Source organism: Larimichthys crocea, chromosome VIII (genome assembly GCF_000972845.2).
Source record: "Larimichthys crocea isolate SSNF chromosome VIII, L_crocea_2.0, whole genome shotgun sequence".
Lineage (NCBI taxonomy): Eukaryota > Metazoa > Chordata > Actinopteri > Sciaenidae > Larimichthys > Larimichthys crocea.
Genome location: NC_040018.1, coordinates 26,422,325 through 26,446,558, shown reverse-complemented (window position 1 = coordinate 26,446,558; position 24,234 = coordinate 26,422,325). Strand labels below are relative to the sequence as shown.

Below are 24,234 nucleotides of genomic sequence, written 5' to 3'. Positions count from 1 at the left end.
AAAAGTTTCAATGTTGCCTTTCTCTGCTTTCTTTTACTTGCATGCCCTGATCTTTCTAGAGCACTGAGACTGTGCTGTGTAGTTATGGTGGATTTACAAGAACAGGGAACTATTATTGGTATCTCATTTTTCAACCTACCCTTTTCTAATACTCCTTGAGCACCATGCAAGTGCAGATGCAACAGAAAGTACACAACAAAGACTTGAGTATGATATCCCCTCCTCCTCCTCCTCCTCCTCCTCCTCCTCCTCTAACCATCACAACTTCACTTGATATGATTCACAACACAGTGTTCACTGTAAAATGTCAAGATGGAAGGTCGATATTAAAAAACTTCAATAACCAAAGGGGTCCGAAATAAATGCTGGAGGAAAAAAAAAAAAAAAAACTTAATACAGTGATAAATCCAGTAGACTACTAAATTGTGTTCTGCTGTCATTTAGCTAGCAATCATTTAGCTTGTAATCACAGCCATATTTTATCACCATCTCACATCATGAGAGTTATCAGTATCGTGAAAACCTCCCGCAGTGATTTCGGCATTACAGCAACAGTGAAGGTGTTTCTTCTACAGAGCCATAAAATTACCCTCATCTCTTTCCAAACAGTAAAAAAAACAAAAACAATGCTCTTCTGTTTTCCTTCTAGAAAAAGTGTTTTACCAAATTACACTTAATTAATGAGGGCCACGTAAAATCACACATTCGTGGGCAAGAACGCGCAGGGCTCTCCCTAACTACAGACTAATGGAAAGCAACTGGTCACCATCGCCAGAATCCTGTGTTGTTGTTCTTTTTTTTCCCTCTCTCTCTCTCTTAGTCTCTCCCAGATTTAATTTTTCAAACTTTCGGGTTGGAACCTTTCAGTATGGCGCATGAAGGATGTGCACCTAAACCTGTGAGTGTAAACGTGTGGCTTGTGTATCAGTGTGTGTCATAAAGCATGGTGTGATTTCCCTAAACACCCTTTTCTCCCTCCAGACGCCTGCCCCCCTGGCCCTACATGCCCATCCCTCCTCGCTTTATTACCCAGCCCTGTGATTAATGTCCCTCTGTCACACACTGTGGTTCTCGAGGAGGGGGTGGGGGACCAAGAGAGAGCTGTACATGCGGGCTTTTCCTAGAAGCAGGCCTGAAAACAGGACAAACTCAGAGTGTTGTAAGAGTGTTTCCTAACTTGAAAAACAAAGTGCAGAAAAAGTAAAAAGCTACAAAACACGTAACAACCTATCAGTGGCTGTGAATCATTTTACCGTCGCGCACACCTGGGTAGTCATTAGACAGCTCTGTCAGCTACTGAAGTAGCCTATGAGGATGGGGAATGATCTGAGATAATGTGTGTGTATTTGTGTGCTGAGGTTGTGTTGTGGTGAATACCCCCAACCCAGCCAAGGTGGACAGGAGGACTGGCAGCTGACGAATTGCGTAGAGCATCTGTGACAGACCATGACTGCACCTGTTCACCTGAGGGAGCTCACAGTGTGTGTTTGCTTGTGCATGTGTGTGTGTGTTATTGTGTTTTTTTTAATCTCCTTGCCTACTGCTATCTGGCCCAGCTGATCCATGCCTCCCCCCCCCCCCCCCCCCTACTTTCGCAGCCAATCAGGGCGACTAAATATTTGAACTGCACAGATGAGAGAGTCTCCACTCTGACTGAGCTCAATGTTTAGTAAATATCTTATGACTTCTCAGGTCGCCAGTCTACTGAATGACACCAGTTCAGAATCTCAAAATTTTGCGGGTCTGGATGAACAGAGAGTGCTTCTAATTGTGTTTTCTTAGAAATGAGACATTTGAAGGTGGCCTTGAGGGTCTTTTTGTCCTCAATTAATCACAGTTAACACTATTTCAGTGTGTTGAAATGACTGTGAAAGTTTTATACAGGAACTGCTCTGGTCTCCGTTTTTGGACACACACAAAGAAATATGGGACAAGCTAGTTTATAGTCCCTTTTCCTTATGCTGTGTATTATCTAATATTGTTATTATTCTGAAACAGAGCTATGCTGGGAAAACAGGTTTGCTTTCTACAGAGGTTGCAATGCAATAGTATTTCCATCAAAGTGCTGTCTTCGAGTATTTTGAGTGTCTGCTGCGAGACCTTCATTTTATACTAGCCTACAGCTCTGTTTGAGCTCTATTAGCAACTGTAAATGGTGCCCGTGATGTGATTTAACATGTTACTATTGAATAAACTGCAGTTTTAAATACATTTATCCCTTCTGTTTCATGCCAAAGCTCATGTAACTGTATTCAAATTAAAACATATATTATATGATGGATTGTTAGTCAGTGTGCAATTATTAATTTCAAGTTCTAAAGTGGTTGTGTGTTGAGGGAATTGGTCTGAATTGTTTTGTTCAGTGGGTGGCTTAGCACAATGAGAAGGATGCTTCTCTCCAGTGTATTAGCTTTTATCACAGTAGGGAGGCAAGAGAATACCGATGCATAGCTGGAAATGCTTGGCAGCAGCAGTGAGGGTGCCTCATGGCTGGCGATGCCGAGACTGAATCAAGGACATATACCTCAGGATCAAACGCGTCCTCTCTTCAGGCATTCCGTCACAAACTGCAGGCCCCTCCATCAGCTAATGCCTGGCTAAGTTGTTCAAAGAACACCCCGAGGAGAGAGTATTTATGCATAGGAGGGAGAGGGATAAAAACCCAAGAGGAGGAGGAAGAGGAGCATAAGCTCATATTCAAACAAAAAACAAACACACAAAGCCTAATCAATGATGAGCAAAGCAGGGTTGTGTGCTGTGGGTGGCAAGTAAGGTCTGTGGGTTGCAGAGATGAGTGGCATCTGGACAACTAGATTGATGTTCTCAAATAGCACTTTCCCTTTAGCACAAAGCAGCAATGAGAGCCCTACAGCGTGCAATGTGGTCCTTACAAATACAAATCTGTGCACAAGTGACCTACCTAGTTGTATAAAAGGCTGCCGTCTGTGTATACACATGTATATCTGAATAGAGCAGAATAGACTGTGCACTTAGACTCTGTCAGTGTCAGTGTGTCTGAGGGCATATTGATTGTTTTTTTGATGAAGCTCATTATAATATAATCCATTAAAACATGAATAGCCTGTCCTCACATTACCATATGTTTTTACTACATGCTTTAGGCTTGTCCTTTACAGTCGAGACGTGTGCGGCGTGATATAATCTCAATTATCAAAAGGTTTCTGCAATCTTTCATTGTCAGTCTTGAGGTCAGCCTCAAAATAGCTCTGCGTAATAAAGACAGGATGGGGATCTCACCGTTCCTGTTATCTGTTGACAATCAGAACTCAGACTAAGGAAAAAAAAAAGAAAAGAAAGAACGAACAACCCCCAGCGAACAGGTTTCAACAATAATGAACAACTGCCATGGGAACTTATCCAAGGCCAAAAAGCGCTGAGAACGGCCAAACTAGTGTTTATCTGTAACCACATCTGTGATGTGTGACAACTCTTCAGAAAATTCCCACTGCTGTGTTCGAGCTTAGTTTTAAGTGTTCTTCACGGAGGTTCTAATTTTGCATTCTTTCTTTTACTCCAGAGCAAGGTCGGTCAAGGAAGATCTTTGAAAAAACCAATAAAAAACCCTGAGCTTTTTTTTCCAACCTGTGACTTCAGATGTTGTATATAATTTACATCACCTCTGGCTATAGCTCACTCTTCAACCCTCTTTCTTTCACTCCTTAAGTGTTCTAATGGTGGAGCAATTGCAGCAGAGAAGCCACAGGCAAGCTATTACATATAGATGTCTGACAGGAACCACTCTTATATCGTTCCTGCTGTTATCAAGCTATTTATAACTATCAAACAATTCGCATGAACAAAAAAAATTAAGGAGTTGGAAAAAAATAAAATATACAATACAATACAGCCTTATACTGTATGACAACTGTCTTAGGATATGTGACATTAATCAGCTATAAAAGACGGTGACCTGAGCTAACTTACTCACAACTGTTTTATAAAATAGTTCAGCTTGTTTTAGTGTCTTAAACACTGAAAACATTGAATTAAACACACACAAAATAGGTCTACAGACAAATTAGATACTGTGTGACATCCTCACACCAGCAGTTATTTTTTTTTCTCTCATGGCTTGTCTCTACATGGTACATAAATAAACTTATTTTGCTATCAATAAAAGATGCTCAGTGTACTCACCGCTGAATAAATGGACTCTAGTGGGAACATTTAGCTAAAGCCGACCAACATGAAAATTTTAAAAAGCACATATTTACCTCCGTGCTAGAAAGGCACAGCGCCAACACATGCACTAAAACATACAAACCTATATATACAAAACAAAAGCACGTACATACAGATGTGAATGTGATCCTACAATGGAAAAAAAAAAAATTGTAAATTGAGGAGAACAGCTAAAAAGAAACTGCTGCTGCACAGCCTACTTTTGAAATGGGATTATCACAGGGATTCCCCTGTTAGGTGTTGTTTGAGGCAGACATGTTAGCAAGGAGGAACAAAGGGAGACAGGAAGCCACAGGTCAATAGTATCTTGCTACCTTTACCTGGAGAGAGACATGGAGGGTGGCACAAAGGGTGGCAAAGAGACAAGAAGGGGACTTATTAGAAGATGAGGCGAGAAGCGTGGTGAATCAGTGGCTAATCCTCCGTTTCCTCTAAGCCTGTGTAATTAGGACATGGGGGATTGCACCGTGACAGGGGATGCTTCTGGACCGCCTTGCTTTTTTTCCCTCTCTTTTGTTTATTTCTACCCCCTTTAGCCTGGGTTTATGGCAGTTTGTCATCTAAATATAGCATAGCTTGTGTTTTGTTGTGTGTGCATTGTGGCATGTTCACTCGCCTGCAACATAAACAGACACAGCATGGCCGCAACATGTTTTTATTTCTACTTCACCACTACTTACTGTTTGCAGACATGAACGAGAGTGCACTCTCTTTAGCTGCTTTGGTCTCTGCGTGACACCCTTAGATTGTATTTGGGCACATTTGTGGGAATCAAATGGGCTGTTTCAACTAAACAACACTTACACCACCACTACACACACACACACACACACACACACACACACACACACACCAACCAAATAAACACATCATGTCTGAATGGTGCCTATAAGTGAAGAGCCTTAGGAGAGAGAGCACAGTGTGGACCAGACATGAGATCAGAGACCAGAAAGGCTGATCAGCATCCTCCTGCCTGTTAATAGCCTTAATCTACTTCCTTCCCCCAATAGACAGTAAGGAAAGTTGCCTTGGCCCATTTAGAGAGGCAGCGAGCGCAAGAAATGAAGTGAGAAAGAGAGGAAGTCAAAGACAGAGAGAGAGAGAGAGAGAGAGAGAGAGAGAGAGAGAAAAGGGAGAGGGGCAGGGAATTAAAAAAAATTAAGCCGAGAAAATCTATGACTCACCAGCTCATTACAGAAATCCTGTTTCTATCCAAGGAGAAAACAGGTTTAAAACACCCTATTAAAGAAAGAATGAAGGGAAACCTTTTGTTGCTAATTCACAGAGGGTCATCTTTTGAAGTGCTTCATGCCAACATTTTTTTTTTACATTTAAACCAAACTGGATTAAACTGGATTCAGTGCCTAAAATGAGGTGCTGCGGCCCCTGTCATGACAACTGGCCTAAAACAACAAGGATAAAATCCATTTAGCGATCGTGGAAGCTTCCTTCAGACAATCCAGACAATAACAAGATCCACTAGACATCATACAATCCTGTCACATTTGCTGAATTAAATCACTTTCTTTTATTATCTCTCACTCACTCTCTGTCTGCCTGCCACTCTGTTTTGTGTGGCTCTCTTTTAAACAAAGGGATCTGAACAACTCAGGGTGTCATGGCTTTGTGCAAGTAATCATTCCCATGTGTACTGCTTTAGTAGGATTATGGAAAGTGCTTCTGAATCTCTCTCTCTCTCTCTCTCTCTCTAACCATCACTGTACAATACATACAGTGTGCAGCAGCAGTGTACTTTTGTCCTTACTATTGAAGTATGATTCTTATTCGGATTCATTTTCAGCATCTCCTGCTCTGACGCAAGTTGTGATTGCCAGTCATCAAATCGTGCAAAAAAAAAAGAAACGAAGAAAAGAAACATTATGTAACCCATATGCTTATCTGACAGCTATTGCTACTAGCAATACCTTCCCGTTAGTGGCAAAATACAGGGTTGGTAGGTAAAACATGTTGAGAGGCTTGACACTTGGAGCCTAATGCAATCCAAGAAGGTGCCAGAACCTATAAGAATGAATTGATCTTGGCTGGTGCTGACTATGGCTGGATGAAAAGCCAGATGTGCAAATGATTTGTAAAGTGATTTGCAATGTTATCTTTCAGCTTCAATTCTGCAGACTGTGATAGTGCCACCAAAAAAGCTTCAGTATTTCCCTAGAGAACAAGCTGTGACACTTGTGCGTTGATCTTTTGTGCAGACATCCCTTTCATTAATTCAGTTAAACTAACAGCTGTGTAAAAATACTCTAAGCACATACCTGATATGACACCAGTGAGATGGTTTCAAACAGTCTGATCTGACAGAGCAAAAAGAGTCAGGCATTTTCACTGTGAGTGTATTATTTACATTTATTGAAATTCCATAGAGTGTACTAAATCACATGTAAATATGGATGTAATTTGATAAATAGACGTGGAAAATCAATACCGAGACAGATTTCTGGCTAACATAATAATGCACAGTGTCATAAATAGTGAATATATATATGGTAAAGTTCCTAAAAATACTTTTTCTTTGACACCGATGCTGTGTGAAGTATCTAACGATCAAATAATAGTTCATTACCCACTGTAATGAAATGGGATCACTCTTAGCATGCTAAACAGTGTGATACATCTACCAAAAGAGGGAAAGAAGTGTAAAGACACAGCACCTGTAAAGCTACTTGCCATGCCGCATAGCAGCACACCACTTTAAATCCATCCTCCTGCACATGTACTCATGAGACTAATATGTGCAATAAGAAAACTGTACACTTTAGCATGTAGGCATTTGATCAATTGTGCCAATGAACAGCAGTGTAGCTCCCCTAAGGATATTGGCGAGTGTTGAACAGAGGCTAAGTGGAAAGGTGGAGAGAGGTAGGTTGAGTCGATGGTGTTGGCTTTCTCAGCCCTGGGGCCTAACACATTTAGAGAACTAACTGACACACTTTGGATGTATTAGCCACAGTGAGCTCTGCCAACCTCTCCTCTATTTCTGCTGCACCTCCTCCTCCTCCTCCTCCCGCCGTCTGTCTGTCACTCCAATCTCCTCTCCATGCAAGACTGAGGAACATGCCTAGTGTTTCAGCAACATTGCTTTAGCATTGATGTTCCTCCGTGCCCCAGTCAAATTGGTGTTTGCCAGTCTAGACACTGGTTGCTTGCGTCTCTCTGTGTGGATAAACATACGCACAGACTAACACTCTCACTCATCCGTTTATATGTATGATTAGATTAAAAGAAACGGACAGAAATGCAATAACGGTCTATTAGTCTACGCGTCAGGGGGGATAATCGTTTCAAAAAGAAATGTGTTTTCCATCGCACTATCTAATTTATAGTTTTTTTTGCCTTTCCATATGTTTCACTCCCGAGGCTGGTGGGGTATGAGCATGAGGCTTTAAAAACAGGCCGGGTTCAAATCCAGGCCACCGCAATAAAACGCAAATAAATAGAAATATATAGCAATAAGTACCTCTCAGACTCGGCTCGTGAGAACGCAAACCCAAAGGCAAGAGGACCCCAGCTCTCCCTGACAAATGTATGCATTGAATCTGAAGGTGAGAAAAACAACTCCTCTCAGTCCATGTTTCCTCATTCTATGTGGTGGTTTAAGATTAGGGTCAAAGATTAGAAGGCTTAGACAAGATAAGAATGGGATTAAAAGAGCTCAAAGATGTAAAATTACAGATCAGAGAACTGGTGAAAAAACACCTGAATTGTAAACAAACTCATAACAGGCCAGCCACCTGTCCTGCTGAACAATCCTGGCACCGGGATGGGGGTGGAGATGTGGGGACAAAACAATGTACTCCTGATGAGAGAGTAGGAAGTGAATATTATAGAAGCAGCATCCAATATTCCAGAGAGGGATTCAGCACACATCAAAGGCTGCCTCTGCAGTAAGTCTGTTAGATTTGGGATTAATGGACTCCAGAGGGGCCTGGACACACACATGCAGGCACACACACATACACATACACACAAACATACACAAAATCCACTACCACAACCCCGCCTGATAAGATTCACAACCCAAGCTAGCAAGCAAAGCACTGCAGTGCAGAGTATATTCTAGTTCTCCACAGTCGACTCTCTACTGCAGCATGATACCGTGTTACACCATGATGGAAGTCAGTGAAGGAAGTGAGTCTAATTTTTTAAACATTCTAGTAAATTTTGGGCAACAAATGCTTGAACTGCTCAGGTGGTTCGAGTGCACAATTTCCATAAAAGCAGCGCATGCTCTTTCCAGTCATGTCTATTGGATTGTTTGGACAAGTTCTTTATTTTGCTTGTCAAATTATGACGCACATGCCCACACACACGCGCGCGCACACACACACACACATGCCTGCATGCATACATGCACACACAACCGTAAGTTGCCTCCAAGGTCCAATGAGTTCATGCAAATTACAAAGATGCAAATTTGGGTGGTAAGGCTCAGCTGTCCTCTGATGCATTTTGAGGAAAACACGACAAAACGGGGGGAAACTCAACTATGAATCTGTTTCGTTTAATCTCGACAGACAGAAAGACAGACTAATCCCAACCCTGGCTGCCTTTCCACCCCAATGACCAGCCTCTCCCCATTCTGCCACCCCTCCCTCCTGCATCTCCTGCCCTCTGGGCTAAAACCACAGGTGCAGGCAAATGTAAACCACTGGGTGGAAAATGCTCGTTGACAGCATTCTGGTGTGTTTGCGATTGGTCAGTGAACAATGAGGGAGTTTCCTGAACCACTTGTCGTGCTGATGGAACAGCTGGACACCAACACCAGACACGGATCAGGGTGGGAAGAGACCATGCGGAACAACGGGAAACTTAAAACTAAAATGAGATTCAGCAGAGCTTAAGCACACTGTCATTTCACAAACTGTTTGTGAGTCGCAAAGAAAAGAAACATTCACAAAGAACACAAACAAAGCTATGACACGGTTATTTGGAAGAAATTGCCTGCGTTTAAATGTTTTGCTTATAATTCACACTGCAATTATGTGCGGGGGGAAAAAAAAAAGCTTCAGTTGGATTTGTCAATTTTTTACTGTCACTTGAAATTGCTGGATATTAACTCATATTCTGCTAGAAGTGGTCATAATTTAGCAGCTCAAAGCTCAAAAAAGGAAGATGGTGGCAATCACCTGTTGTTTGATATGTCTTGAATTCTGATGTGGTTGCCTGGATACAGCAACAGCAAGAGTGTCTGTGTCAGTCTGTGTGTACTAATTTCACTGGCTCACTCTGCTATTGTCTGCCTCTTCTCTTTTGAGCACCACCACCACGTAGGCACACAAGTTGGCTACATGCACAAACCCACAGCCATGCGCACACCCAAACCCGCTCTCATCCACATGATCATCCTGAGCAGCATTATCACAATCTAGGGAACTAGATTATCCCTAGGCTCAAAACTTCATCCTCTTTGATCCCCACTTGGGAGGGGATGAGAGGCAGCACCGGGGACCATCACCCAGATTTTCCCACTTGTTAATCAAGGCAGATTTCGACCACCTTCAGGGACAGCTGGACAACTTTTTTTTTTTTTTTCTTCAAAACACCAGCACACAATAGTCATTATGCTGTCGAGGATCCTTCCTCCAGCACCTCACCTCACATTTCTAAGATCCCATAATAATCTCAGTAATGCTTACTTTTTCCAAACTATATCAAATACAGCTGCAGACATTTCAATTAATATGATGCATTGTGGGGTGCCTCTGAAAAATATATGTGCACCAGTGCTGCATTTCACCTAGAATGTAATCAAATTCAGCCAAGATAATGTATTGCTACACTCTCTGGTACTTTAATAAATGTGTTTGACTTGCTACAACTAATTCCAACAATGAAAACTGTAAATATGAGTAAATCTAAGCAGTGGGTAGTAGTAACGTGTATAGGCTGATCAACTGAGTGCTGTTCTTTTTCAAACCTGTTACAAAAACTGCCTACACATCTGCAGCACATCCAACCATCTACCTCACCGTGGTCTGAATTTCAATGAAGTGTGTGCAAACCAAAAGAGGACGTGCAAACACCCATAAGCACTGTATGAAGATCCATCACACTTAGTTGTTTACACTGCAAGCTTGCTAAATCTCCATAATAGATCTTTGTTGTGGTTTGAGGTGGGATGGCGAGGTCAGCTGTTAATTGGCTGCTGGTAATTACAGATGCATCTTAAGCTTGCTGACGCTGTCCGTGGGGCTTTGGAGATTTGCAACAAATGCACTGCAGAGATTACGACAACGTACAAAAAATTACACAACTCTCATTCATGCATACTGAAGCAGCGACTAAAACTTAAGTTTAACCTAGTTCTCACCCTGCCATTGATCCATTGTATTAACATCCACCACATGTAAGGTATATAATGTGTTTAGTGGCTTAAGTTATAGTTAGGTTTACAGGGGTTTTCAGTTTTTTTTCTTTTTTCTTTTTTTCAAAATCACCCACGCCTCTTTATTTAAATCTTCAAGCTTGTCATTTCCTTCAACTCTCCCATGCTTTGCCGGTAGCTATGAGGGTGTTTTTCCCCCTCTGTGGGGCTGCTTCCCAGGGAAGCGAGGCAGCGCAGGGACAATTGCAGCCACCCAATTAAAGCTGTGTTGGCCTCACAATTCCTCAAGGTATTGCCATGTGACAGTTTAATTAACCAAGCCCCTTATCTTAATTTAGCAGGATCAAAAAGTAACAAACTGAGGTTATCGGCGAAAAACACTCCCAGTTGCCATCGTCACTCACCAAGACACACTCGCACACAATTCTCTCTCTCAATCAAAATCAGTTTGAAAACGCTATAGAACAATGACACGAGTAACACCCAATTCATACAACAGGATACTACAAAAACAATATTTATGGTCAAAAGCTTTAATGCAAATTCATTTTCCGCTGTAGGGGACGGCCTAATGAGAGTCTTTATGCTGCCGAGGTGTGTGCACATGTGACTGGGTTTAAGTGTGCCTTAGCAGGGTATATGTTTACCTTGACAGGTTTTTCTTTTGAATTTGAACCGGTGGCTCAGTGACTGCAGGAAGCCAGGCACCATGCTACTTAAGCCAATCTCCCATGGAGCCCGCCTGCGGTCCTGTCCCTCTTCATCCATCCATCCATCCATCCATGTGCTCTTTCTTCTCATCATCTGATCACTTATCAACTGGTTGCCAGGTTTCTTCCTTCCTTCACAGCGGCTCTGTTTTTTTTTTGTTTTTTTTTTCCAGATTTTCATTCTTTCAATGCAGAATTGAAAGGCTCTTTTTCAGTATACTGAAAAAAAGTGTAGATGGGTGTATACTACACAGTTTATTTAGGCTGAAAAACCATTACAAACTGCATCTCATATCAGAGGGTTTGCTGTGGACCTCCAGAGCTTTCTACATAGTGGAGGTAATTAAACCTTATCAACCTAGTTAAAAATTGGTCATTCAGTCAAACATGGTCAATATGTTAACCACCAAGATGTTAATATGCATTATTTTTTACTAAGATGTGATCCAGTTTATCTGCCAGTATGCAACTTGAGCTAGTTAATGTTAATGCAAACGTCAGCTATGATTCATTAGCCACGCTATCATTAGCCCATAATAACATAATAGCTAGGTTAATGGTTAAGATTAATGTTTCATGAAATGTGTTTCATGACATGTTGTTGTAGCGGAAACAGACTTACACAAGGTTTCACCTTCAGAAGTGACACGTGTTAGCTTTGTTTCACCCCCGTGACAAGTTTTTAGTTAGTAAAAGTAGAGAGAAACAGCTCAGTCAGTGTGTTTCATTTCAGGTGACAGCAGAGGAGAGCAGCAGTTTAAATTATGCAACGTTAACATTTACAATGTTCTTTTAGACTTGTGTTATTGTTCCTCTAAGCATTTGGTGGATGTAATATTGTCTCGTCTGATTTTGTACTGCCTTATATATATATATATATAAAATTGCAGTGTTTTTTTGGGTGGGTTCAAGAACTATATTATGGTCTCATCAAATGTTGGATTTTATTGGAAAACATGTCAAGATGGACATGTTAAGTACATACAGTGTGTATTACAGTGCATTTATTAGATTTTACTTTGAGTTCAACATCAATTTTGTACAGTGTTCTTTGACCAAATACAAACTATTTCTTAAGAGATGTGCTTTTAGGTTATTGCCATATTTGCTTTAAATAGTGTCAGTATTAAATTGTTGTGAGATTTAACAAGACCAATCGACAACATTTGCTCAGTAATCAGATTCTAGAAATTGTTATAGAACTGAGAAACAAAACATATCAAACCTTCATAATTCATTGGCCTACTTTGGTTGGTTGAACATGAAAACAATACATACATAGTAAGAGTCGTGTTACTTTAACTGATCATAATTGAATATACTGAACATATTGAAAACATTTAATGTGGCATGAAAAGGTTAGTTTAACAAATAATTAAATATTTAAATATCTGCATAAGGTGTACATATTTCTTTGATGTTGATCCAGCAGATGTTTTTCTATTCATTTCTTTCTTTTAAGCTCTACTTACTATTACTCTATGTATCCTTTCACATGTCCCATTTTTCTTCCTTTCTGACATCTCTGATCATCCCATCCACTGTCATCGCATAAACCACATCCACTCTCTTTGTTTTAGCGTTCCCTCTTTTTCACCACTCCATTATCTATAGCACTGCAGGCAGTGGATGAAAGGACATTACTAGTTATGGGTGAACAGAGAAGAAGTCCTGATGCCTTGGACAGACTATGCCCATTTATCTCTCTGGTTCCTGATGCAGTGTAACATGGGGGGAACAATGCCCGGGGGCACCACAAATATTCATTCACATCAGCCTAGGAAACAGCCTGGACAAAAGGGGACCTTCACTTCTATCTTACTGATTCGGTGGAAGTTGTGTTGAATTCACTGTCTTGGGAAATTTTTTCCAGGCATTTTATTTCCACTTAACCAAGCTGAACAATTTCCCCAGTTTGTAGCCGCCTGCATTGAATTGATCAATCTGTCACTTGGTGTTTTTTGTAATTAATATTGTTGCTGCATCCAATATAGCACTACTGGGCAATTTTTAATTCAAACATTGTGTGCATTGTGTGATCCAAGCCTTAGCTGATTTTGTCTGTCCAACAAAATCCAAACAAAAATATATTAATATAACTACAAACTGGAGAATGCTACGCAGCTACCGAATTACACAAATATGTAAAGCATGGCAATTTGTGAGCCATTTGCTAATTCAAAGTAACTGGTATTGGAAAAGGGCAGTAAAATGCACAGATAACACACTCACACAGACAGGAGACAAGAATTCATTAAACGAGCAGTGGATTTGCAAGTGATAGGCCTCTGCTGAGATCAGAGACAAAGTTGTGTGAGAAAAAGATCTGTGCCACCCGTGATTTCACCTCCCACAATATTGTTACCAGCTGATGAGAAAATTAACTCCTCTAACTGTGAGAAAGGGCTACAGGTGTGAATTTGTCATATGAAACGCATGACTGTTGAAAAGTCTCCCATCTGTCTGTTCATCATAAAAATGTTATATGTGCTTGATTTGAATATTTCAGACAAAGTTAGGCTGGAGGAAAACATGAATGTCTGCATGGAGAATACTTGTTGTAGCACTTCATGTGCAGTTCCACTTTTACCATTAAACCATTTTACTTCAAACAAGAGCATGTAAAATACAGTCATACAAGCACAATTCACAGAGCCTTAATCTTTATTTAAACCACAGAACAAAAAAAAACTAAACCCCAAATAGTTGCATGTCATTATCTGTAGTGTTCGTAATGTTTCATTCATTTCATGTCATGGAGTCTTGGAGGATTAGTTTCTTGTGGTCTTACAGAAATCCAACTCAAGAGACAAAAACGCGAATAGCAGCACTGCTTTGACTGCTTCAAGAGGACACGAATCTACAAAGACAGTAAAGAGGCAACTACAAACTACTAATCTAAACATCATCATTATCATTAATTCATTGGTTTGTCTGCAAAGCATTGCAAGTAATGACAAATACCAATTAACCAACTAATTTAGTCTTATTTCTATTTAATGTGTAACGATTTGAAAAAAACGTAAAGCAAGCAGATTTGACAAGCAGCAACTGTTTGGTACTTTTACTTGATGAACTGCTTAAACAATCATTGAATTTGAAAGCAATGCATATTTAAAGCCACGTAAAGCAGTGCTGAAAGAGATGAGAATTTTAATGTATATGACTCTAAAACAACAGGGGTGGGGGGTAAAAGAGGCTATCAAAGCATATGTAAAAGAATGTGGTTAATGTCTAGAATTACACCCAACACACACACTTAAATACACATACAAATTCACCAGTGGCCTGCTGTCCATGGACAGAGGACAGATGGCTGTGGAGTGGCTCTGGTCCAGGAAGTGACGATGTTCTGTATCATTATAATCTGCTCTGTAGTATCCTCCCTACCGCTGTGCTGGACAACATGTTTCACCCACTGAGAGCAGATACTGGAACAGCTCTTCTGCTGCTCTGTCACACATACTCTTAAAGAGGTGCTGTGACAACAAACTAACTTCTATCCTCCGTTTAACCCTTCCATTGTTGAGAAAGAAAAAAAGGTCATTTCATAGCCCACAACTTATAGTGCCCACAGTGATTTTCTTGATGCAGCCAATAAACGCATGCAAGGACATGGCGAATGTACAACAGTATGTTCGAAAACACATCCACTCAACCCTTTACTATCAACCTTGGGTTGCTTATAAGAGTTATTTACGTTTGGTTAACTCGAACACCATCACAGGGCTGCAAAGCACTGACAGTTTTTCTAAGGAAAAAAGCACACTTGGTACCACCCATAAACTGAAAAAAAATAAAAAATAAAAAATCACTCTCTGAATCCCATGCTAGAGCTTCTATCTTTACATCAAAAGTTGATATGATAACATCCTAATTGTGTGTGCTGTTATCACAAATTTAACTAAGCTTTTTAATTAGAGGTTGATGCCTCGAGGAAAACAAAAACAAAAAATGTAGGCTGCACTGCCATGTCAGCAACACAATGTTAATTTCATTTCATTTATAACACAGACACCGCATCTAAAGGGTTGGTGCTCATGTGATTAGAGAACAACTGGGAGCAGAAACATTTCTGTCACGATGACAGAGGTGATAAATACTGTCTCTCTTGCTACTGTTGTGAGGGAATATATAGCTGATGTGTGTGTGTGGTAGAACAGGTTTGGCAAGGTGGGGTTTTTATCCTCTCTCACCAGTGTGAAAACACACACCAGATGATGATGTAGGTTACTAGTGTGTTTACAGCAAGCAAGATCTGTGTGCATGTATAAAGTGTCAACATGAAATATGCAAACTAATCAAACCGCCTGGCCTCACTTTTTGAATTCTATTACACACAAATGAGGCAATAAAACAAACAAATTCAAATTCAGCTGCAGGTGAGGCTTCATTGTCAAAAACATCTTCTGCTCCAGACCTAGAGCTCAGCATAGTTAATGTCGACGTAATATTTTCCAGACAGCCCAGTAAGACGTGCTCAAAACACAAAAATAATAATATCACTGAGGTTTTTACTGGACCTGGCAATGGATGAAACTTTAACAATATGAATGAAGAGTAATTAACTTTAAATCTCATGACTCTGGACTAATCCTCAGACTCAGTGCACGTACATTTTTTTAATGAGTCTTAAATAACATTTCCACAGCATTTAATGGCTTTGTGTGTTTTTTCAATGTCTAATAAGAGTCAGCATACACTTGGATTAATACCCTGTAATGTTCTCATTACAGAGCGGTGTGAGTCGAGAGGGCTGGGCAACCATAAGCTTTTAAGGCCAGTTGCTCTTATTGGAAGGTGCAAGAGAAAAGCACTCTCTATGGGATCAAACGCAGACTTTTTTTTTTTTTTTTTAAAGATGAGAAGTCCAAATATGCTCTAACAGGTCATAATGGTACTTGGAGTGAAATAAGACATATTTTTACTCATTGCTTCCATAAACATGCCATAATTATTCACTGCAGCTTCCAGGGTGAAGAATATCCCAAGTGGTAAGAGTCTGAGATATTCATCACTTCTCTCCAACGCTGTGGTGCCACAGTGCTTAAGATAGGCTTGAGCTGCCGTGCAGGCAGGCTGAGGTTTAGAGGTGGAAATCTCACCTCTCGTGGACAGCCCAGCCAAATATGACACAGGAGAAAGGACACAAGAATGGACATTACCCATCATCAACCTCAATCATAACAATGGAATTTAACTGCATGTATTAAAAAAAATAGACTAATCCCTTCAAATCTTCCATAATGAGAAAGAAGAAATCCTAAGACTGTGATATATTCCCCTCCCTTCACCCCACAAGATTTTAGGCTTTCCACAGGATTCCACTAGCTTAGCCGCAAATCGTCTCACTGCTGTGCAATACCGCCACATCCTCTGAGAATGGGGTGAACACACGATCTGGCACATGTGTATGGGCGCACACACACACACACACGCACACGCACACGCACACACACACACAAACACTCACAAATCTTATTTGACTTTGAGTGATGCCCAGATTGGTGATGGTTCTCATTTTCCACACCAGGAAAGTAGCTGGTGATGTTGCCATGAATCAGGCTATCAGCCCAGCCAGGGACAGGCTATGGAGAGCTGAGAAGATGAGGAGCAGGACAAGATGAAAGGCTCTGAGACAAATCCTCTCTGTCCAACGACTTGCACAAACAGCACGAAGAAACATGAGCATCTGGCTGCCGTTTGCAGTTGTTGCTCTATGATGTTTTTCTAATCTACACCCCCCTCCCCCCCCCCCGGTCACGCTTTTAGATGGATTCTTAGATCTCTTACTCTTTATGGAGTATCTTCTCACACATAATCCAGAATGTGAAGCTGAAAAATGAGCCTAAATTTCAGGTTAATGATTCCTGATGAATGACATGCAGTCAGTCATCTGTTAGGCAAAGAGGACATCAAGTCCTGCTCATGTTGCTATGAGAGTTCACTGGAATGATGCACGCACATGGCTCTACTGGAACAACGGGTCTAAACGCACTCTGATAGCCTCAATTAATCATGTTTAAAACAGACAGATGTGATGGCATCACATGAAACCATCACTCATCCATATGCTACCTGTTCAGAGTAATGTTTGTAAACTAACTAATTACAATGCTCACAAATGACGTTCCTCTCTTAGCAGATGTTTGTCCATTAACCTGCGGAACAATTGCTTGATGGTGTGAACAATCATATATTAACAATGCCCCCTTTGCATTATTGCAATAAAGCCTCTTGATTACTAAAGGGCACGGAAAGTATATGAATAGTATATATTACAATATCACATTTACTGTATACGAAAGTCAGAGGTAAGACGAATCTATTAATGGTAATGAGAAAAGGGAACTTTGCCAGCCCTTTTAAACCCTTGTAACTTCAGTAACTGATGAATAAATGTCTAAAAGTCAGTTTCCCAGTTCATAAGAAATGATTGAAACACACTGTGGCTGTGTCGTGGCTCCATCAAATCTTCACTTTGGATCCGACGCCGACTGGAAATGTTTCAGAAGAAGTGCGTCTGCCTTTCAGCAGCCAGATTTTGTGTTGCTTTGTTCATTTGGTTTCTGTGTCTTAACTGGGTGATTCTCTTCTTCTTTCTGCCTCTCTCTTGTTTCATTTGAAAACTTTATACTGTCCACTTTATTTAATGCCTAAAAGAAACTTAAAGATACAAACTTAACCCAAAGACTGTGATAAACACTTAAAAAAACATCTGCAAAAACAGTGATAGTTGTGTTTAAGTTAAGTATCTTTAGAAATAACAAATTGACTAAATGAATTAAATTAAACTAAATGATACAATCTTGCCTATCAAGGTACAATTTTAAATGTACCATTTCTAATAAAGAAGATGTGGGCTACACTACATGTCAATAATATACCACCATAGCAGGTTGAATGTGTTGCATTTTGAATACAAATTCAGAAACATTCAAATTGCAGATGTAATATGTATCTGCCAAGCTCATGAAAAACATGTCTGTATTTATCTGTACATGAAATATGAATGATGTTGAATGGAATGCCCTTTTCCAACACTCAGACAAAGGTTTATTGAAGGCCAGAGTGAGCAGGATAGAGGTTGCCATGGCTACTAGTGTGAAAAGGGCATCTGATCTGACTTCTGACCAGTCAATTAATTTTTGAATTGCGTTTTTTTTTTTAATCAGAGGTTCATGATTCAAAATTAATTGCTGCAAAGAAAAAAAAGATTAAAAAAAATAAAGAAAGAAGAGAAAAGAAAGAGATTGAAGTGAGCTGAAACTCTTTGGAAAAGTACCATAATGCTAGAGTCTTACGATTAAGACTGCCACAAGGAAAGATGAGTGAATATTTAAGATGGATTAAGGTCTGAATATTTTTCATATTTGTTTGGTCTCAGTGTGAAGTGGTGGAGAAAACCCATTATTCAACAAAACAACTCATAAAGACGCACTTTCTCAGGATTTTACAGATGAATAATTGTCACACCCTCCTATTGTTTGGAAGTGTTACAATGAAGATCACACTTTTAAATATATATTATTCTTGTTGTTTTGGCTAACATGTTTAATTGAAAATTCTAATGATAAGAATAATAAGAGAAGTGAAATTCATTAGCCCTATACCCAAAGGAATAAACAGCCATGTTATATGAATGTAGTTACAGTAAGATATCCTGTGATGTCTCTATGTCAACAGGACTTCCATATTTGACATGGCACCTTATTGTAGGATAAAGGATGGCAATATTCTCCTACACCAAGAGGCTAAAATGGCAACTCAACCCAACTCAAGGAATAACTAGAAAACACTGAAATGCTCTACCAAGACACATATTTCTTTCAGTTTCTTTACTAGGCTTTTGATATTGTGTAAAAACTGTACTGTTCACTCAAATCTGCTTTTAAGACACTGTGCTATCAGACAGAGAGAGAAATATGTAGATAACATGCATGCATGTGGGGACTCACAGATGTTCTCAGCACAATAAATAAGTTAATATAGAGAAAACAAGCAACATATAAATACAGGGCTTGGTGAATAATAATTACATATACTGTACTGCCAACGCGATCATGTATTTGTGTATGCAGGAAAGTGCATGTGTGCATTTATACCACTGTATGGCCGTGTATGTGCCAGGAGTTTGCAGATGTGTGAGCAATTGACAAAGCATGACATTTCCCTTATTTAAGCTATTCACAAGTTGAGGGATGATGTGGGGGTGGGGATTTCTATCACCTAGCCACAAATAACAGGGAAAAGTCAATTTCATCGCCTTTTACTGCGCTGTCATAGGAACACATCTCATGCTGTCTCTCCTCACTGTATCCACGCTGCCCTTGTAGTATCACATTCTCCTCCACCCTCCCTCCTCCTCCTCTGCCCCACTCATGCCTCCCTTTTAAAACAAGGCAGGAGGCAGCTTGATTATCACACTCCAATCACAGCTAATTAGGATAGGTCAGCTGGTACAGTCAAACAGTATCCCTGTCAAACCGTGTCCCTCCATGCTCCTCCGCCTCCTCTTCCATCATCCCTCTCTCTCCATTTCCTCGGACAGCCCTATCAGTGGGTAACATCTCCCTACACCACTGCCGCCTGTCTGTTCGTGATAGCGACTATGGCAGTCATCTCCACAGAGGCGAGCGATGTGCTGCCAGCCACTCTGCCGGAGCCAGACAAGCCCGTATCAACGTCTGCTGCAGACGCTTTGGAGCATCAATTAATCGCCGTTTAAAACTGGCAAAAAAAATGCATTTGATATACTTAAGCTTAATTAATACATTGCTACCAATTTTGCAGGGCTAATTAATCAATTTCAGACTGGTCCCTGGTGCGAAGATGCCAAGATTATGTTGTCTGGAAGGAAAACGCAGGGAACATCAGAGAAGAAGATGAATTACAAGCATGGAAATGGGGGAGTTTTTTGTTTGCTCTACCAATGCTTGTTGCCAGAAGAGCACATAAATAGTAAAATTGGGAGGAAATGAGGTATAATAGGAAAAAGAAATGATGGGAAAATTTGAAACAAAAAGGAGAGAGAGACAATTGTGTATACACTGTAGGATACAACCTAGTGACTATAAAGGCTAAGAACTGAAATAGGGGATTGATTGGGACTTGAACTACATGCTTTGTGCACTTGTAGTTCTGTTTATACTGAGCCAGTGAATGAGGCCGCAGTGTCCTGGCAGGCAAGCAGAGAGCTACAGAGAGTAATTGGGAGGGCTATGCTTAGAGAGAAACAGAGGACTTAAGATGGGATGAAGGAGGGTTGGACGGGGGGATAGAGAGAGACCTATGAAGTAGATGCTAAGTGCTGAGATGTGAAGAAAATAAGCCTGCAGGAAAACGACCCCAGAGACAGTGACCAATGACAAGCTCCCTTTTTTCCTCCATCTGATAATAGACATATAGTACCTGTGTGCTTTCATGTGTGTGCGCACAGGGGGCTATATTTAAACCACAGGAAGCAATACCTGAATGCAGAGCAGTGCATTAGATCGTATTTACTTCAATAGCTCATGTTTCAGTCCACTTTTTACTAAGGCTCATTAATTAGGAATAAAATGACTCTAATACATTTCATGTACACGAGTGGGTCTGCTTAAGACAGCTTACCAGGCACAAGGTGACCATCTTGTAATGCATCCCAAACAGCTGGAGAGCATAAACTATAAAAAACAATCCTTTCTAAGCAGATGATATGGTAATTTAAAAGACAGGAGATCATGTAGAAAATAATATTGATTTCTCGTGTAAATATGGATAGTGAAGCATTATTTGCTGCTTTTAAACCCCTTAATAAAGATGCACTGGAACACAGCCAGAGTGATGTTCACCATCCCTCACTCATCATCACTGTTTTTGCACAATGCCTTGGCCTCCTGCCTCTGCCCTCCCCCACAGCTTAGCTAAGCCCACATGTTATTGGCTAAACACAGCCAGCTGCAGCCAGTTAACTGTCTAATCTCACATCAATCGATTTCCCCAAACAAGGAGAGGTGGAGAAGTGGAACAAAAGTCGCAGAGCCGAGGTGAAAACACAGTGGAGGGTGTGAGTAAGTGGGAGGGCAACAATGAGTGAGACACAGGCAAAGGCAGGTTACAGCCTTTCACGTTCTAGCACCAGCCGGGCTTGTGTGTGTGTGTGTGTGTGTGTGTGTTTGTGACTGTCTGTGTGCAATCCCTTGTTCCGTCAAAGGGAAACCATCAAAAGCATACTGATCGAAGGCGACACACAGAAAGGTGGATGGACAGGCTGAGTTTGGCACTATCAGGTGGTACCAGTACACATAAACAATGTTGTGTTTTTTACAGACTGACTACTGGCCAACACACTCTTAGCTCCCTTTGTCATGTGTTCTCTGTGTATAAATGTGATTCTTTCAGTCCCTCACGGACAATTAAATGGGAACATTTTCAAAATGAGAAACATATGGAGCCTTTTAATTGGCCAATTTCTCTTGCCAACATGTGTGGCTTTTTTTTCATTCAAAAAACCAATGAAAAGGAAAAAAAAAAATGCTATCTAGTCAGACGTGCATATTGCAGCACAGAGTGTTGCACAAATTGTCATTGTCCTTCCGCAAGGAGTAAAACAGCCCTTCTGTTCCCTCTGTTCACTGGATTAATAGCACTATTACAGAGGATCCATGTTCAGTATACAGCAGTGTAGTTCTGGATCCAGTCAGTGAGATGCATACTTGTTGGTACAGAGACTTTACTGAATTTGTATTTCTGTGGGAATATCTATTTTTCCAAGCAGGCAATTGCCCACACCGAGATACATGACTGGTTGAAGCTATAGTGAGAAATGTACCATACTATACCTCCTGTCCCATTACTTCTCTCTATACCTACATATAATCTTGGTTTCTTGCCTCCCATGACCCGGCACCATCCAGGGGCTGGGGAGAGGAGGATGGCAACAACTCATATCTGGGGAGTTATTGTTCTACACATGTCATGTGTAATCTGCCCGACCCACAGCGCTTAGAATAATTATTCATATTTAATCACCACACTACGAAGCTACATCGCCTGCCGCTCACTAAGTCATTTTCCATGTTCCATTATCAAAGTTTCAGAGACGGGTGCTCAGGAAAGGGGGACTAAATGGAGAGGCTGAAGTAGTTGGGCTTATAAAAACATAATGGGCTTGTCTGCTTTGATAAACTGAGGACGTGTATAGAATGCACACTCCCTCACACCCTCGGATACACACAGACATACACACACCACACACACGTTAAATGAGAAAAGTGCTGAGAACAAAGTAGTGGGAGAATAAAGTAGCCAAGTAGAAGTTCAGATTGTGAGCGTTCAGGCAAGTCAGGAGCTCAATCGTTAATCCAAATAACTGCAGCGCAGAAAACGTACTGATAGTCATTTGGTTCAAGTGTGTTTGGCTTGCGCGGCAGCTTTCATGTCTTGTGCAGTCTAATTTGTCAATGAGGGCTCACCTTGCTCCAGTGGTGGTGGTTTGACGCCTGTCGCCTTCAACTTGAGGGCTTCTTTTGCAGACATATCACAACAGGAGCCCTTGTTGGTGTCTTGGTCGCTGTCAGCCTGGTCGCTGTCACCATGACCACTGTCTCTGAGGCTTGCCCGTTCGGGGTCTTTAAATGTTGAACTACTAGACAACAAACAAAAAACAAAAAACGGTATTAGTCTACAGTGTATGACTGAGAATTTGACAATTCATTTTCTTTTCTTTTTTTCATCCTTGGTGGAAGGTTACAGACAGAATGAAAAATTGATGAGTGCCCCTGAATGATTAAACAAAACAAGAAAAAAATCCTAACAATAGGATTTTGGATGTAATAAAATGCTTCCAAAAATACTGCACCAGCAAACTGTCTGCTAAAATAAAACAGATAAAACAATGTATGTCTTGATGTATTATAGACAACACTGTTAGTGACCACTTTCAAACCTAATTAAATGTACATGCCCTCCCTCTCCCTTCTATGACTCAGTACAATTCATTGCCAGTTTAGTTACTGACTTTAAAACACAGTGTTGGGACTATTGGAGAAAAGAAAACAAAGGTCTGAACTGTAGTGATGGTTATAGATCCCAACTCTTACCTTTGAACAAACTGTTGTCTGCTACCCATATAATTAGGCTCAGTGGGGAAGTTGTCCGTCTGTGGAGAAGAGAGAGACAAAAAAAAAAAAAAGTATGTATTGGGCTCTACAGAGTCCTGCTGTGAAACATCTCCTAGTGACATATGATTAATTATGCAGAAAAAATGAGGTAGAGGACAGAGGAGGGACGAACAAAATAGCTATAAAGGATGTGAGCTTTATATCGTTTAGGTTGGAGCATTTCATTAACCACATAAAACAGGCTAATTAGCCATTACAGAGTGAACCGCACAGCTGAACATCAAAGCTGGCAAACACAATATAATCAATAACTGTTAGGACAATAGTCTTGATGAGCATAGAAAACTTTGCAGTAACTGTGTTGAAGCATTAGCTAAACATAAAGTAACCAAATTACAGCACTGCTTGTGCTGAAATTAAAATGCAATTTGCTATTTCCTTTAACAACATTTATGTGAGAAACTGTTGGCTCTCTGAGCCTCAACACTTTTTTTTTTTTTTTCTCCTTCAGAACATGAGAAATTGTTTGTGAGGAACCGGGGCTTGTATGTGTTGAACCATCTGGTGTTTATTTGATATGGGGCTACCGGATCATACACAGGGGGTTTCATGCTATGAAGATCGATAGGAAAAAAGACACACAAAAAAAAGACACACATACACTGTTGTGCGTGCATATACAAACAAATATATATATATATATTTGTCAGTATTTATAGTATAGACAGTATAGTTTGACAAAATACAGAAGCATATTGGAATACTGACAAACCCTATAATGCATAAACTGCACAAACACTCAGCACTGTGCGCAGCAGTGCATTACAGACCGGATCAATCACGTTGGCACTGGAAAATACTCTGCCTCTCTCCC

General features: G+C 40.5%; 1 protein-coding gene across 4 annotated transcripts in view; it reads right to left on the bottom strand.

The window, feature by feature from the left end:
- Nucleotides 1–24,234, bottom strand: part of pcdh17 (protocadherin 17) — a 55,427-nt gene that overhangs the window by 9,205 nt on the left and 21,988 nt on the right. For 2 of the 4 annotated variants that reach the window (XM_019262354.2, XM_010740101.3), the window contains exons 3-4: nucleotides 23,340–23,398; nucleotides 22,713–22,885 (exon numbers count right to left, since the gene is read on the bottom strand). In XM_019262354.2, coding sequence (XP_019117899.1) covers nucleotides 22,713–22,885; nucleotides 23,340–23,398 — 232 coding nt within the window. The remainder of the gene's footprint in view (nucleotides 1–22,712; nucleotides 22,886–23,339; nucleotides 23,399–24,234) is intronic. The other 2 variants (XM_027281465.1, XM_019262353.2) reach the window with 1 other exon arrangement.